Genomic DNA, 12031 nt, shown 5'->3' on the forward strand with positions numbered 1-12031 from the left:
GTGGCACAGAAGGGGCAACATGCAATTTCAAGGGGAACACGCTGAGCCCCAGGCATTGCAGGGGGTTGATCTAGATGACCCCTAGGGGGGCCATTCAAATCTAACTCAGTGGTGTAATGTTGGAAAATGTCTATAACTTCTCCTACCTGGGCAGTTATGTTTCCACAAGGGCCAACATTGATGCCAAAATCCAGCATTGCCTGAGCTCTGCGAGTGCAGCTTTCTCCCAATTGAAGTGCAGAGTGTTTGAGGACTGGGACATTCGCAGGGAAACCAAAATGCTTGTTTGCAAAGCTATTGTACTACCAGCCTTACTGTACACTTGTGAAACATGGACCACTTACAAATGCCACCTCCATCTTCTCGAAAGACTCCATCAACGGTGTCTCCGAAAAAATTTACACATCACTTGGGAAGACAGGCGAACTAATACCAGCGTACTGGAAGAAGCAAAGATCACCAGTGTTGAAGTGATGATTCTTCAACATCAACTTCGTTGGACTGGTCATGTTGTGCAGATGCCTGACGATCGTCTTCCAAAGCAACTTCTCTATTCCAAACTTTAAAATGGAAAGCGTAATGCTGGTGGTCAACAAAAGAGGTTCAAAGACTCTCTCAAGGCAAATCTTTAAAAATGGAGTATAAGCACCGACAACTGGGAAACACTGGCCTGCAAGCGCTCCAGTTGGAGAACAGCCTTTCCCAAAGGTGTCATGCGAAATATTTGAAGATGGCTCTCCTATCTCCTCCCAGCTCCTTCAACCGTTCCTCATCAGGCTTGCTTTCCAGACCCTCGATTTGGGGGCGGCACTCAGGTACCAGTGGCACAGACACCCCCAAAAAGCTGGGTGTTTTTTGCTAGAGGAAAAAGCCCAACTTCGCTCCTGAAAACGAGACTGAAATCGGCAAGGAACAAAGACTCACAAAGCACACAGATTCTGAGTATAGCAAAATAGGTTTATTATTTGGCTCTAGTGGAGGAGGAACGGTTTTAAATAGAGGTTTCCGGTGTAACAAAATCCCCCAGTTTTAGGCACTTGAAAGTTAAGCCAGGCGCAAGGTTGACCCGTGAATGGGGTAACAGTCGTGGAGCAGAAATGGGACTGATTCTGCGCTCAGAATTCCTTAAGAACACAGTCTGTCTCTCAAGCTCTGGGTTGAGGAGTAAGTCAAGGAAATGGGTACAAAAAGCAGAAATGGAGGCATAAAAGCAAGGAAGTTGGAAGGTGCACCCGGTGGTCATCTAGCCCAACCCCCTGGGCATTGCAGGAATGGAAGTGAGAGAATCCCTGACAGGCGGCCAAGGGAAGAGAATCCACTACCATCCAAGGCAGTATTGCCAGCACGGACCGGCAGCAGAAGGCCGGGAGCCCTTGAGGTCCTAAAAAAAAACGAAGCAGGAGGCTAGTCCTCATAGTTCGGAACTGAAGGGCCGATTGGAGTCCCTTCTTTCCTGTTAAAACACATCGTTGGAAAAAAAGGAACATTATTTCCCATTAAAAGAGGGTGAATAGGAATCTAGAATGCTGCACTGATGCCAGACGCCCGGCACAAACTTGAAAAACAAGTTTCCAGATCTCATGGTCTCGCTGGTTCAAATCGGGACATGTGAAATGGCCTTGCATAGAGTTGGAAGGGGATGAGCCTGGGACGTTCTGCATGCAGGGCACGCGCTCCCTTCTTTTTAAAACTAAAGCCAAGCTTCCAGACCTCATGGTTCCCAATAAAGGCTGCGAGAGGAACCTAAGGAACTAGCCTTCTCCAGTCCTTGTGAACAGAGGAGGCCTTTTTAAACAGGCGCCCTGGGCTCCTTCTGCCTGCCAAGCAGGTGTTCTGACCCCCGAGCTGGAGCTTGTTCCCTGCACTTATCTGAGGTAGAGGGGGGGGGGGGAAGAGCTGCCGCAGGGACTGTAACGGCCCCCCACCCGGTCCAAGAAAACCGGTGCACAGCGAGATCAGATTCCTGTATTTCTGGGTCGGAATAGCTCCTGAGACTCTCGGGGTTGCGAGTTCGAGCAAAAGATCTCTGCGTCGCAGGGGGTTGGACTAGATGACCCCCTGGGGATCCCTTCCCACCCGCAGATTCCTCTAGATGCAGAGAGGGGAAGTCACAGTCAGTCCCAGATTAGATTCCACAAAAGGCAGCTTCCCTTTAAAATATTTGGTGCTGGTGGTGCAGAATCAGCCCCCCTAGGGAAGCAGTCCCCCCCCCCCCCGGTCCCCAGAGCGCCCCAGAATTATTGCGCTCTGCCCCTCATGAGTCGCGGCTGCTGAGAAATACACAAAAGCACCCCGGTTAACCTGTGGAACTTGCTGCCACATGAGAGACCCCGTGGTTTGGATGGCTTCAAAAGGAGGACTGGGCAAATCCCTGGAAGGGGAGATGAGGTTTATCTAAATGGCTCCTCCTAAGCCAGGACGGCTCCTCTTTGCCCTCCGGGGCCAGAGGCAGCGAGGCTTCTTAATCGCCAGCATTCGCACTCGGATCCCGGCTTCCCAACCGGCCGGCATCCTGTGAGAACAGGCTGCAAGATGGGTCCCCTGTTTGGCCTGATCCTGCAGGCTTCCCTGAACCCCCCGCTTTCCAGGAACGCTCATTCAGCTGCCGTCTGGAAGAGGAGAGAGAAGTCAAGTCACTAGTCCTCAAGCGAATTGTTTTTTCAGAGCAGGATAAGACGTGAGGGTGAACCGATGATGCCAGGAGGGTGCAAATAATTCCAAAATGTCTGCCTTCAACAGGGGCCGCCGCCAACTCCGGACCCCCAACAGCGACTTGCACCCGCGCTTAGACTGTTGTCCCAAAAAGCGCCATGTCCGTATCCTGGGGGTCGCTGCCCAGGGAGAAGTCTCTGGCGCCGTCCGGGACGGAGTTCGAATCCGGCAAGAGGCCGCTGGGGTCCGGGGAGGTGTCTCCGCTGTCGGGCCCCAGCCTCTCCCCTTCGGCCATCTGGGCCAGGAGGGTGTCCAGCACGGGCCGGCAGCGGCAGATCTCCCCCAGCAGGCGGCTGCGGTGGCGGAGGCGCAGGATCAGGCCGTCCTTCTCCCGGATGAGGCCCAGGAGCTCCTGCACGCGGTCTTGGGACGAGCGGAGCTGCTCCTCCAGGGCGGCAATTTCCCTTAAGAAAGGAGGAGGGAAAGCGGCAGTGAGGTTGGGCGGTGCAGGGATTAAGGCGCTAGTCCTCAACGTTTCGTCTTAGAAACGCGAGAGGCTCAGGCTGCCGGTCCTCTTTCTTCCCACCCTGCCTCTCTCTCTCGAAAAAGGGGGCAAATGTTTCCCAAAGGGGAGTCTTCTGACAGCCCCCCCTTTTTGTGGGGAGGGAGAAGAGAAAGGAAAGGGGCACTGCCTTGTTTTGGGGAGCCTTCAGGACGCTTTGGAAAAGGGAAACAGAGAGAGAGACTCAAGGCGCTAGTCCCCAGCTCCATCTCCCTGCTCCTTCCCGCCTCCTCTGCCCCAGGCGCTAGTCCTCACTGCCCTTCAGCTTGGCTCCTTTACCCCCCAAGGTGCTAGTCCTCATGATCCACCTCCCTGCCTTTCTCCTCCTTCCCTCGCCAAGGCACTGTTCCTCACAGCTGCCTACCTGCCCTGCCTCTTTCCTCCAGGTCCATCTCCCTGTCATTCCTCTTTCCTCCTTCCCCCACTAAGACGCTAGTCCTCATGGCCCTGACCCTTGGCTTCTTCCATCTCCCTGCCTCTTTCCTCCTCTGCCCCAGGCGCTAGTCCTCATGGCGCTGCCCTTCTGGTCTTCTACCCCGCAAGGTGCTAGTCCTCAAGATCCATCTCCCTACCTATCCCCTTTCCCCCTCTACTGAAGGCACTAGTCCACATAGCCCTTCAGCTTTGCTCCTTTACCTGCCAAGGCTCTAGTCCTCATGGTCCAGCTCCCTGCCGTTCCCCTTTCCTCCTTCTCTGCCCAAGGCACTAGTCCTCACGGCCCTTCGACTCTGGTCTTTTACCCCGCAAGGCACTAGTCCTCACAGCCCTGACCCTTGGCTTCTTTACTCCCCAAGGCACTAGACCTCATGATCCATCTCCCTGCTCTTTCACCTTTTCTTCTTCTCCATCCAAGGTGCTAGTCCTCACGATCCATCTCCCTGCCCTTCTCCTTCTTTACTTCTCAAGGTGCTAGTCCTCACGGCCCTTCCCATCGGCTCCTTTACACCTCAAGATGCATCTCCCTACCCATCCCCTTTCCTCCTCCTCCTCTACTCAAGGCGCTGGTCCACATGCCCCTTCAACTCTGCTCTTCTATCCCGCAAGGCGCTAGTCCTCAACGTCCATCTCCCTGCCCTTCTCCTCCTTTACTTCTCAAGGTGCTAGAGCCCTTCCCATCAGCTCCTTTACTCCCCAAGGCATTGGTCCCCATGATCTATCTCCCTGTCATTCTCCTTTCCTCCTCTGCTCCAGGATCTAGTCCCCATGGCCCTTCAGCTTTGCTCCTTTCCCTGCCAAGGCACTAGTCCTCTTGATCTATCTCCCTGCTCCTTCCCCTTTCCTCCTTCTCCTCTATTGAAGGCACTAGTCCTCGTGGTCCTCCAACACTTAGTCTTTTACCCGCCAAGGCGCTAGTCCTCGTGATCCATCTCCCTGCCCTTCTCCTCCTTTACTTCTCAAGGTGCTAGTCCTCAGAGCCCTTCCCATCAGCTCCTTTACTCCCCAAGGCATTGGTCCCCATGATCTATCTCCCTGTCATTCTCCTTTCCTCCTCTGCTCCAGGATCTAGTCCTCATGGCCCTTCAGCTTTGCTCCTTTCCCTGCCAAGGCGCTAGTCCTCTTGATCTATCTCCCTGCTCCTTCCCCTTTCCTCCTCCTCCTCTACTGAAGGCACTAGTCCTCGTGGTCCTCCAACACTTAGTCTTTTACCCGCCAAGGCGCTAGTCCTCGTGATCCATCTCCCTGCCCTTCTCCTTTCCTCCTCCTCATCCCAAGGCGCTAGTCCTCGTGATCCTACCTTCCCTTCTCGCGCCCGATCTCCTCCAGGGCCCGGCGGGTCTCGGCGTCCTTCCGGATGAGGCTGCCGGCCTGGCCCCGCACGGTCTCCTCGGCGGCGGCCAGGCGCGCCTCCAGCTCGGCCACGCGCCCGTGCAGCGCCGCCAGGTGCGCGTTCGCCTCCCGGATCTGCACCGGCGTCGGAGGCGCGGAGGAGGCCGAGGCGGGAGGAGAGGACGCCATCGCCCCGGGACCCGCCCCCGCCCCGCCCTCCGCCAATGGCGCCTCGCCGGAGGGAACGGAGCCCCGCCCACCCCCCGGCGCACCCAATGGAGGAGAAGCCACGTCCCGGACGGGAGGGCGGAAGCGAGGGAGCCGCTCGGAGGCGCAGCCAATGGCCTTCCTCCGAGGGGGAGGGACCTGAGCGCCGCCGGACCAATCTGAAGGGTGGAAGCGTCTTCAGCCCGCCCGCCGCCTTTCATTGGGCGGTCCCTGCATCAGTCCCGCTTTCCGCACCGGCCATTGGTCCACCGCGTCGCGAGAAGTGGACCCGCCGGAGTCTCGCGAGACCGGCCGCCGCCAAGATGGCTGACTACTGGGACATCCCTGAGGGCACCGACTGCGGCCGGAAAACTTGGCTCACGACGCGCCTCGGGGCCATTCTCGGTGAGGGGGGGGGCTCGGGCGGACGGGGGGAGGCGCCGGAGGGCGGGAAGCCGCTCGCCCCCCTCCCGGAGCGACTCCGGAGTGACTCCGGATTAGCCGCGTTCACACGAAGCGGAGCGAGTTTGGCCCCGAGATAAACGAGAGGCCCTCGCGCCCCCTCTGCGACGCATGGAGGGCGAGGGAGAGAAAGAACCCCGCGAAGCACACGTCCCCCCGGGGTGGGTGTGTAAATTCGGAGTGACTCCGGATTAGCCCCGCTCACGCCAATGGGAGTGGGGGGTTGGGTCAGGGTGAAATTCGAACCAGGAGCAGCGCATTTATTCAAAATCCAGTTGAATTCGTTTTAATAAATGGGATAAATACAGTTTTTCAAACTGCTTCTCTAAAAGAAGCCTGACCTTTGGTCCTTGTAGCTCCATATTGCCCACACGGGCCGGCAGCATCTCTTCGGGGTTCGAGGTCTTTCCCCCGAGTTCGGCCTGGGTCAAACTTCTTCTGTTTTGCTCTTCAAGGAAGACCCACAGCTCTGCCGTAAAAGAAGTTTGACCTGGGCAGAGCTCCTCGAACCCCGAGGAGATGCTGCCGGCCCGTGTGGGCAATATGGAGCTACAAGGACCAAAGATCAGGCTTCTTTTACACCAGCGGTTTGAAAAACTATATTTATCCCATTTATGGAGGGCAATTTGAATAGGAAGCTGCCAGGTTGGGTCAGCTTTTGCCCTGAGACAGACGAGAGGCTCTGTTCACGCTGGAGGAATGTGGGGACAAATCCTTGGGTCAATTAGGAGTGACTCCAGATTAGCCCCATTCACGCCAACTGCAGCGTGTTTGGTGTTGGTTTTGCTCTGAGGTTTTGCTCTGAGACGGACATGAAGGACACACCCTCCCAGGACAAATCCCTGGCTCAATTTGGAGCGACTCCGGATTCTGACGCCCTGAAGGGGGCGCTGTTTTTGCACGGGATGAGAGCCCCTGCTTGCCTTTCTGCGCAGTCCTTATCCAGGGTCAATTTGAAGGGCAGATATAAACTTCGACGCAATCCCGGGTCAATTTAAAGAGTAATTAAATTTGATAATAGTAACGAATGAGCTGCATTAACACAGGCTGCAGATTAGTCCTGTTTGCAGCAATCGAGGTCCCGCTGGCTGGCGATGGGGGGGGGGGGCTCTGGACTAGCCGCACTCTGGCTCCGGGGTGAATTCAGAGTGACTCCAGATTCATTTCGTTCACAGGGGTCCGTGTGCATTGAGCCATGCACACATTAATCTGAGGTTGACTCCATGTGGGTCCCCCTATAATTTGTCAGGTGTGGGAAATGTAGAAAATGCAACTTGAAAAAAGAGACATTGCACATACTTTTGCAAACCAAGAAATCTTTAATTAAAAATACGTTAATAATAATAATAATACAGCAACCAAGGAAAGTTTAGCTCCTGGTACAGTCAGACTAACCCAAGAAAACAAGAGGAAGGCACAGTACTTGAAAGGTCTTGAAAGGAGGACGGGTGGCACATAAAATCCATTTTTCCCCTGTTTGAATTTAAGGGAGGACCAGTTTTTTAAAAGCAGCTGAAGGTATATTATATTTCTCTTCAAATAATATTTATTATTTTCAGTAGATAAACATAGTAAAAAAAAAGAAAAGATTAACAATAATAAAGACAAACAAGGTATATTATATTTCTGGCTTGTGGTTTTAGACTAGGGGTCAGCAAACTTTTTCAGCCAGGGGCCGGTCCACCCTCCCTCAGACCTTGTGGGGGCCGGACTATATTTTGAGGGGGGAAAGAACAAATTCCTATGCCCCACAAATAACCCGGAGATGCATTTGAAATAAAAGGACACATTCAACTCATGTAAAAACACGCTGATTCCTGGACCGACCAAGGGCCAGATTGAGAAGGCGATTGGGCCGCATCCGGCCCCCGGGCCTTAGTTTGCCTACCCATGTTTTAGAAGAATAATAAAGAATGTATTTTCTTATGCAAAATTTTCCTGTTTTCCGGCAGGTCTGGTGGGCTCTGCTTACCGCCTCACCCTGTTCCCATCCGAAACAGCCCTGGGGGCTTTTCAGAGGGCAACCACTGGAACCGTCACCATGGGTAAGTCCTGCGCGGACTCTGGTTGGCAGCAGTCCAGCCCGCTTGATCTTTGGGAGAGGAGAATGAGAAGCCACATTTATTCTTGTAGATAAGGGAGCCTCTAAGGGGGTAGTTAGCATAAAATCCAAATAATAATAATAATAATAATAACCATCAGTGCTTTTTTCGGGGGGGGGCAGTGCAGGGGTTTGCATACCCCAAACATTTTGTTAATCTAACTTTGGCTTCATTGAGGGGCAGTATTTCAGTATGAATAGGACAATTTCATTTTTTAGAAAAATAGGACATTTTATTATTTGTGCCCCACCGCCGCAAATAAAGTTCTCCTTATAGCTGGCTGTCCTGTAATTAATCAAATTTCCTTCATGATCAAAGCAGGGCAAGGTTGAACGGAGCATCTCTCAAACTCTGAGAGCGAAGTCTGAACTTTGCTGGGGGGGGGGTGCCTGCTGTCGGAATATTAGGGCTGCCTTATATAGAGTCTGCTTAGTTCAGTATTTCCAACACTGGCTGGCAGCAGCGGCTCTCCCAAGAGGCTCTAACCAGATGAAGTGCTGCTGCTTTCTGTCGATTCTGTCGATCTCTTCTCTCCCCGCTTGTTTTTTTTCTTCTCTGCAGCCACCTTGGGGGCCGTTTTCGGGGTCACCACTTGCCTCAGCGCCCAGCTCCGGGACGACCCAGAGGACCCCAAAAACTATTTCATCGGAGGCTGCGCCTCAGGCGCCATCTGGGGAGCCAGAGGTCGGTCACCTGCCGTCCTGATTGAAATTTGGCCAATTTGGGATAATGCCATGCTTCCCTTTTCGTTCTTGCAATTTCCCCAGAGACACCCCCCCCCCAAACACTCCGGCGTTCCCGTCTGTGTAACGGCAGATTCTTAGGAAGGGATCCACCAAATAATAATAATAATTGGAACTGGTCTTTGGTCGCCTGGGGAATTTGGGAACGAAAGGAAACCGTTCCATTCTCCTGCAGATTTCTCTCTGTGCTGTGCGCTCCTCTCGCTGGTAGTAGTAGTAGTAGTAGTAATAATAATAATAATAATAATAATAATAATAATAATAATAATAATTATTTATTTATTTATACCTGCGAAATATTAAAACACAGTAATTCAGCAGATATTCAAAGCTTCCCTGAACAGGGCTGCCTTCAGATGTCTTCTCAAAGTCAGATAGTTGTTTATTTCTTTGACATCTGGCGGGGGGGGGGGGGCGTTCCACAGGGCAGAAATGCACCAGAAACCCCATTAATTGCTGCGAAGAGAAATCCCCTGAACGGTTTCTCCTCCAAGCTCCGATTCCCATTGAAACGCAGATTCCGGAGACTAATTGCACTTCTCTGATTAAATGCTTGTTCTGAAGAATTTGGAATCGCCTCCCAAGATTCCTGCTCCATTTCGAAGTCTGTTTCCCCAAATATACTTTGATCCTGTTGCAGAAGGGCTCTGTATATTTGGGGAACTGCTAGATTATTATTATTATTATTTTTACTTATTTAGATTTGCATGCTGCCCTATGAAAATAGCAATGCATCGAAACCTTGGTTTTCAAACAGCTTAGTTCTCAAACGTTTTAGCTTCTGAACGCTGAAAAACCCGGAAGTAAATGCTCCGTTTTTCGGAACCCGAACGTCCAATGCAAGAAGCTCTTGCAACCGATCAGAAGCCGCACCTCGGTCAAAACGGTCTTCTAGACCAGATTGTGTTCAACAGCCAAGGTTTGACTGTATAAGAATGCAGAATAAATGATAAAAATGAAAGCAAAGAGGACCTATTAATCCCACAGCGCATTTTAAAAGGCCATGGGATGTTTAGCTGAAGGTGCCTGGCTAAGGTGCCAGCCTGAAATTCCTTTTCCATGCCCCTTTCTTCTCTAATTCTCTTTCCAAGGCCTCCAGGTTTTTTGGCCCTCCCAGTGGCAGAGAGTTCCACAATCTGACTACGCTCTGCGGGACAACGGGCCTTCTCTCTCTCTCCCTCTCTTTTTGGGGATAACATTTTATTCATTTCCCAAAATAACATAGCAGCAAAATAACAACGCTACATGAGAAAAAGAAAATATCATAAACACATTTTTAAGCCATCCTTTTGCTTGACTTCCCTCCACTCTCCCTCTTGGTTCCACTCTTTAGAGCATGTTTATGCATGTCTAGAAAACCTTATATTCTTAATGATCCAATTTTGAACCACTTTCGTCTTGTTACAAGTGACTCTTAAGAGTTATACTAATGTACAAATCTGTACACAAAGCTTAACCTTGCAGGCAGGGCCAAACTCGGCCCTCCAGATGTTTTGGGACTACAATTCCCATCATCCCTGACCTCTGGTCCTCTTAGCTAGGGATGATGGGAGTTGTAGTCCCAAAACACAATTCCCATCATCCCTGGCCACTGGTTCTGTTAGCTAGGGCTGATGGGAGTTGTAGTTCCAAACCATCTGGATGGACGAATTTGGGGGTGCCTGGCATAAGCAAATATGGCCCTCCAGCTGTTTTGGGACTACAGTTCCATCATCCCTGACCCCTGGTCCCCTCAGCTGGGGATGATGGGAGTTGTAGTTCCCATCATCCCTGGCCACTGGGCCTGTTAGCTACGGATGATGGGAATTGTAGTCCCCAGACAGCTGGCAGGCCAAGCTTGGCCCTGCCTGGCTTAAAGGCTATGCATTGAACATTTCTCCCTTTCCCCCCGAATTCAGAGTCCTCTCACCTCTCCTCTCTCTCCTCTTCAGCCCACAGCTTCGCCACCGGCACTGCGGCCTGCGTGGGCCTGGGCTCGGCCGCCTTCCTCGCCAAAGTGGGCAAGAAGGAAGGCTGGCGCTGGCTGGGGCCTCCTGAACTCTGAACCCGGAGCCGCCCTCTCCGTCCTCCCAGCACGGCGCACGATCGCCACCCACCACATCCCGGGGCGTGGACCGCGGGGCAGACAAGGACTTAGCGGGAAACCCCCGAAATCCCGGCGCCGTGAGCCGGCCGTCCCGTGGGAATCTGGCCCTGCAAATAAAAGCGTTGACCCTTTGCGGTCCCTGCAAAATTCCTCTTTGTGACTTCCTATACAGACCCTAAAACTCTTAAAATGTGTCTTTAAACACATTGGGTTGTCCCCCCCCCCCATTTTCTCATTTTACAGAATTTTTTATTTTTAATAATATTTATTGAGTTTCCCATTTTAGCAATCCAACAAAAACCACATTAAAACATTCCAAATTAGAATACAATCAAAAAGAGCCAAATTATATCTCTTTGGGTGCCTGAAGTTTGTGGCGCGATGATCTAATATTGTACTGCATTCCTGAATTAGTCCAAATAGTCATTTTACAAAATCATCACACTAGAAATTTGCGCAGCCAATTTGGAATACCGAAACCCAGTGCTTTTTTTTCCTTACAAAAATGTTGAGAGGTACTCTCATTTTGACCCGAGAGAATCACCAGTAAATGGGGAAAAAATAAATACAGTAAATGGACAAAAGTACAAATGATTCACAAAATGTTTAGGGGTGTGTCCCCCCCAGAAAAACAGCACTGCCGAAACTTCATGTCCCCCCCCTCTCCCCCTTCCTCCGGTTCCTTATATTGTAGATTTTTCCACCGCGTATCCGATTTAAATATATTGGTTATTTATCCTTGAAAATCTATTTAAATTATCTCATTGTGCATTTTTATCTCAGTCCTGCAGTTAAAATATTTCATAAAAAGAGGATGTTCCAAATGTCCGCAGGCCTACAGCTTCTCGGTCCCATATGGGTGGGGTATTTATTATTATTATTATTATTATTATTATTATTATTATTATTATTACTTCCCCCCCTATCAAGATTGCGTGATCCCCTATGTGGGAAAATGACACGGTAGAGAGGCTGCTGCAATCAGGTGGTATATTTACAAACAGCAACAACCATGGAAAACGGAATGGGAGGTCGATAAAACGAAAGTATAAATGACTATGGAATTTTTGGTGGAAATTGAATAAAACATTATAAAAGAGAGGGAAAATAGCAGGGTAAAATTCAAAACAGGAGCAGCGCATTTATTCAAAATCCAGTTGAAACAATTTCGTTTTAATAAATGGGATAAAAACAGTTTTTCAAACCGCTGGTCTAAAAGAAGCCTGACCTTTGGTCCTTGTACCTCCATATTGCCCACACGTGCCGGCAGCAACTCCTCGGGTTCGAGGTCTTTTTCCTGAGCTCTGCCTGGGTCAAACGTCTTCTGTTTCGCTCTTCAAGGAAGACCCACAGCTCTGCCATAAAATAAGTTTGACCTGGGCAGAGCTCCTCGAACCCCGAGGAGATGCTGCCGGCCCGTGTGGGCAATATGGAGCTACATGGACCAAGG

General features: G+C 51.2%; 2 protein-coding genes across 2 annotated transcripts; one reads left to right on the top strand and one right to left on the bottom strand.

Annotated features, from left to right (window-relative positions):
* Positions 1-936: 936 nt before the first annotated feature.
* VMAC (vimentin type intermediate filament associated coiled-coil protein) lies at positions 937-5192 on the bottom strand. Its single transcript, XM_083720808.1, has 2 exons — positions 4950-5192; positions 937-3116 (listed from the first exon to the last, which is right to left on the bottom strand). The coding sequence occupies exons 1-2, from the start codon at positions 5168-5170 to the stop codon at positions 2786-2788; spliced, it is 552 nt and encodes a 183-aa protein (XP_083576934.1). The 5' UTR covers positions 5171-5192; the 3' UTR covers positions 937-2785.
* A 249-nt stretch (positions 5193-5441) lies between these two features.
* Positions 5442-10728, top strand: NDUFA11 (NADH:ubiquinone oxidoreductase subunit A11). The gene is made up of 4 exons (XM_083720125.1): positions 5442-5593; positions 7603-7695; positions 8314-8436; positions 10427-10728. Exons 1-4 carry the CDS (start codon positions 5512-5514, stop codon positions 10537-10539), a joined length of 411 nt encoding a protein of 136 aa, XP_083576251.1. The 5' UTR covers positions 5442-5511; the 3' UTR covers positions 10540-10728.
* The last annotated feature ends 1303 nt before the right edge of the window (positions 10729-12031 follow it).

Source organism: Podarcis gaigeae (genome assembly GCF_964106915.1).
Source record: "Podarcis gaigeae genome assembly, chromosome: 18".
Taxonomy (NCBI): Eukaryota; Metazoa; Chordata; class Lepidosauria; order Squamata; family Lacertidae; genus Podarcis; species Podarcis gaigeae.

Bases quoted from the DNA above. Each gene is read 5' to 3' on its own strand.
- VMAC (XM_083720808.1), bottom strand. From the start codon at position 5,170: ATGGCGTCCTCTCCTCCCGCCTCGGCCTCCTCCGCGCCTCCGACGCCG. The intron at 3,117-4,949 runs GTAGGATCACGA...TCCTTTCTTAAG, and splicing joins ATCGGGCGCGAGAAGGGAAG to GGAAATTGCCGCCCTGGAGG.
- NDUFA11 (XM_083720125.1), top strand. From the start codon at position 5,512: ATGGCTGACTACTGGGACATCCCTGAGGGCACCGACTGCGGCCGGAAA. The intron at 5,594-7,602 runs GTGAGGGGGGGG...GTTTTCCGGCAG, and splicing joins GCGCCTCGGGGCCATTCTCG to GTCTGGTGGGCTCTGCTTAC. The intron at 7,696-8,313 runs GTAAGTCCTGCG...TCTTCTCTGCAG, and splicing joins CACTGGAACCGTCACCATGG to CCACCTTGGGGGCCGTTTTC.